This window comes from Sinocyclocheilus rhinocerous, unplaced genomic scaffold (genome assembly GCF_001515625.1).
Source record: "Sinocyclocheilus rhinocerous isolate Xijiao unplaced genomic scaffold, SAMN03320098_v1.1 scaffold3174, whole genome shotgun sequence".
Taxonomy (NCBI): domain Eukaryota; kingdom Metazoa; phylum Chordata; class Actinopteri; order Cypriniformes; family Cyprinidae; genus Sinocyclocheilus; species Sinocyclocheilus rhinocerous.
Window position 1 is genome coordinate 139,001 of NW_015666612.1, and position 4,488 is coordinate 143,488.

The 4,488-nt window shown below is 39.6% G+C and overlaps 1 protein-coding gene across 1 annotated transcript; it reads left to right on the forward strand.

Moving 5' to 3' along the window:
* Nucleotides 1-3,194: 3,194 nt before the first annotated feature.
* Nucleotides 3,195-4,166, forward strand: LOC107733023 (free fatty acid receptor 2-like). Its single transcript, XM_016544532.1, has one exon. The coding sequence runs from the start codon at nucleotides 3,195-3,197 to the stop codon at nucleotides 4,164-4,166; it is 972 nt and encodes a 323-aa protein (XP_016400018.1).
* The last annotated feature ends 322 nt before the right edge of the window (nucleotides 4,167-4,488 follow it).

Consider the following 4,488-nt stretch of genomic DNA (forward strand, 5'->3'; position numbering starts at 1 on the left):
CAAATAAAATGCACCAATCCATCAAAGCCGATGATAATAAAAGCGGTTTAGCAAACGTTTGCAGAGGCAGGAGTGTAAAACACTAAATGATCCTCAGGTGATAATTGTACACCTGTAGAATAAATGCTTGCATTGAACAGAATCGTTATACACCACAGTTTGGTCGCTAGGAGATGTCTTTGTTGACAATTGGACATCTGCAAAGTTAACGTCGCCTGTACTGGTGATTTGAAGCAACATGTATTGTGAAACACGCTGTATAAATAAAAATGACTAAACAGTACACTCTTAAAAATAAAGGCTCCAAAAGGGGGTAGAAGATCCATTTTTGGTTCCGCAAAATAACCTAAAATAACAGTTCACATTTTAATAGTCTGCACTCTTAAAAACAAAGATTATTTATTGGCATTGATGGCTCCATGAGGATCCTTTAAAATCATGAAACTTTCCATTGCACAGAAGGTTCTTTTTAGGGGAAAAGGGTTATTTAGATTATTAAAATGTTCAGAAAAAATGGTTCTTCTAAGAACTGTTCACTGAAAGGTTCTTTGAGGAACCGAAAATAGTTCTTCTACGGCATTGCTGTGAAAACCTCCTTTTATCACCTTTATTTTTAAGAGTGTAAAGAATCTTTTTTCCACTATAAAGAACCTTTTGTGGAATGCAAAGATTCAATGGATATTAAAGGTTCTTCGTGGCACCATTATTTTGAAGAGTTTTGCCATTCCAACTTAAAGGTCAGAAATTTTAAGCAGGACATCCAAAACATCAAACTCTGGATGGAATGCAGCATTATTCCCAGCCTTATCCTCTTTTTAAAAACAACTTTTGATTTGGGGGATGTATTGGGATTGTAAATGCAGTCACATGGTACAGTCACACTTTGAGAGGTTATAGCCTTGAGGCTGAGTGTTAAAGTGAAGGCGAGACCAGACTGATTCATTGCCCTCCCAGTCACACTCACATATGCAAGCACACACCCATCATCCTAAAACACATCTCCCACACACCCTGAAGGAGTATAAATCCCGATAAGATGGCATAGACTTGCTCACATGTACCATACAGCACCTGAGACTGTGCACGAGGAGCACACCGTGTAGGATCCAGTCCACATTTATTAATTTTCCCTTATCAGTGTTCAATATTGAAAATGGAAAGCAAACAGTTGGTGCGGAAGTCGTCAGCAGATAGACCCTAGTCTCTATTGAAAAACAAGAGAGAGTCGATACAGAAGCACAGCCGAGAGGTCCAGTGTGCTTTGCGGTGAGTTCGCCTTTTTGTCTCAACATAAGAGCAGGGATGGTTTTAAGCGTACTACAGTTGTAAAAGAGTTCCATTATTGCATGATTGTCACTTTTTGAGGCTTGCGTAACTGTTTTTCCTTCGTCATAAAGCGTTTGAATACTTCCTGTAGACGTTTTTCAGTAATAACTGCTAATTCTGGTCACAGTGTGTCATCATCAGGCCAATCTGCACTTTTTTGGTGGATAATCTTTAGGAATTCTGCGCAATGCAATGCAATTTAAACAAAGTAAAACATGTGGAATGGAGCCAAGAGTTCTACACTTTTAAATCATCATATTCGCCAAAATATTTATGCAAGGAGTTGGGGATGTGTTGATCTTTGGCAGAGTTTTCTGTGGGCGCAGATTCCAGGCCTGGTCATCATATACAATAGTTTTATAGAATCTAGTTATTGTTTTGCAGTTCTTATTCCACCACAGTGAGCTCTGTTTGATCTACTTCAAGGGTGTCCGATCTTGCTCCTATAGGCCCACTGTCCTGCAATTATCATTAAACACGCCAGAACCTGCTAGTTAAGGTCAAGTCAAATTTATTAGTGCCTTTCAAAATATGCATTGTGTCAAAGCAGCTTTACAGAAAGTTGTATTGTGATGTCTATAATGCCTTAGCACTTTACCATAGTGCAATTTTTAGGGCTGGGCGATATGACAATATAAAACGATGATACAAGTGATCCTCCAGATTTTAAATCTAGCTATATTGTATTTATAGTGTTGTCTAGCACACATATTAGTGCCGCAGTGGTCGGGCACACTTCTGAGTATTCAAAGGCAAATTTAAAGGTTGGTCGGTTTTGATATTTAAATATTAGTTGGTTTTGTTCCATTAAGAGATTTAAATATTGGTTGTTTTATTCTATTTAGAGATTTAAATATTGGTCAGATTTGTTTCATAAAGAGATTTTAAATATTGGTCGGGTTTGTTCTATTAAGAGATTTTAAATATTGGTCAGGTTTGTTCTATTAAGAGATTTTAAATATTGGTCGGGTTTGTTCTATTAAGAGATTTTAAATATTGGTCGGCTTTGTTCTATTAAGAGATTTTTAAATATTGGTCGGGTTTGTTCTATTAAGAGATTTTAAATATTGGTCGGCTTTGTTCTATTAAGAGATTTAAATATTGGTCGACTTTGTTCTATTAAGAGATTTTGAAACTATTAAGAAATTTTAAATATTGGTCGGCTTTGTTCTATTAAGAGATTTAAATATTGGCTGGTTTTGCCTTGTTAAGAGCTTTAAATATAGGCCGATTTTGTTCCATGAAGATATTTAAATATTGGTTGTTTTTTCTGTTAAGAGATTTTAAATATTTATTCAGTTTTGTTCTGTTGAGAGATTCAAATATTGATGGTTTTGTTCAAAGCAACAGTAAGCATTTATTACAAAGTATTGAGGAAAATAAGATCGGATGTAGCCGATGAAACATCTGATGCTCGGGCACACTCGGGAGAAAGTATTTAAGGAATTTAGACAGTGGTTGCTTTTGTTGTAAGCGAGAGTAAAGAATTTTTTTAGAAAACGTCATTGAAGATACAATTGGTCATCTAAAGTAAAAACTAGCCGGTTATCAGAGTCTAATGTGAGTTTATCCTTTTCCGAATTTAATCAGAAGTCATTTAAGCAAAAAAGTTTAAGAAATATAGAGTATGGTTTTAATTTTAAATAGTAGCAATTAAGAAGCTTTAGGATTACTAGAAACTTCCAGGCAAGTGTGTTGGGGGGCCAAACTCTGCAGGACGTCTGGTCCTCTAGGAGCAGGACTGGAGACCCCTGATCTATATTATTGACGTTTTTCATGATTTTAACACTGCATCAAATTTCCAGGTTTGAAACGTCCAACTCTACTGAAGCCTCCTCCTCCTGTGGACTGTATGGAACACAGCAACCATGCAACACTGTGATTATTATCTGTGCCTCACCGTCTACATCGTGACCTTCCTCACCGGCTTCCCCGCCAACGTCTTGGCCTTCTACACGCTCAGCCGCAAGATTTGGAGGAAGCCAGCACCCATCGACATCCTCCTTCTCAACCTGATCATCTCAGACTTGCTCTTCCTCATCTTCCTCCCCTTTAAGATGCAAGAAGTGGCCAATAATATGGTATGGAATATTGACTACTTTCTGTGTCCGCTGTCTGGCTTTGTCTTCTACATGACCATCTACAACAGCACCTTCTTCTTGACCGCGGTGAGCGTGGAGCGCTACCTCGGCGTGGCGTTCCCAATCCAGCACTCCCTGCGGAGAAGACCCATCTATGCCGTGTCCGCCAGTATCTTCATCTGGGGGTTTTCCATCCTCCATCTCAGCATTGTCTACATCGTGCCCTACTACAACCCATCCGGGACGGTCCCGCCATCCCGAAACGTCTGCTACGAAGGATTCACTGACACTCAACTCGAGATCCTCTTGCCCGTACGCTTGGAGTTGTGCATTGTTCTCTTCTGCGTTCCCTTGTTTATTTGCAGCTTCTGCTACATAAACTTCATCCGCATCCTTTCGAGGCTGCCAAACATCGGCCGACGGAGAAAGCTGCGGGCGATTGGATTGGCTTTGGGGACGTTGTTGGTGTTTGCGCTCTGTTTTGGACCCTACAACGTCTCCCATGTGGTCGGTTTCATAACCAAGTCAAGCCCAGCTTGGAGAGACAAAGCCCTTCTTCTAAGCACGTTCAATGCTTGTTTGGACCCGATTATTTTTTACTTCACCTCTGCGGCTGTTAGAAACACACTTGGGGCGATGGTGAGGGGCATTTGGGGTAGATGTTGGTGTCCACAAATCCTATGGAGCTCCAAGAAGGAGCCTCCTGAAACGGAGAAAAACAGTCTGCCGAAACCACAAGAGGTCACAAACGCACTTTGACCAATGGTTTCATGTAGGCAAGGAAACGGCCGTGCAATTATTTTTGTACACAAATGCAGCATGGTAAACATTACTCCACTTCCTTGTAAGGTGACAGAGGCAACAAGGATTGCCAAAACAACACAACTCACGTGTAGAGTGTTATCTTAGTAAGTAAAGGAAAACACTGTAGCCAAACCTGTGTATATAAATGACCGAACTGAGTGTCGGCAAACAGAAGATAAACTTCCTTTTGTATAGTGTTTATTCATTCATACTGTGAGCTCATCTTTATAACAAACTTGTCATCATTCACTTTATTCAATATAAACAGAAAACAGTA

What these genes read in the sequence shown, in the direction of transcription:
- LOC107733023 (XM_016544532.1), top strand. Translation starts at nt 3,195, where the DNA reads ATGCAACACTGTGATTATTATCTGTGCCTCACCGTCTACATCGTGACC.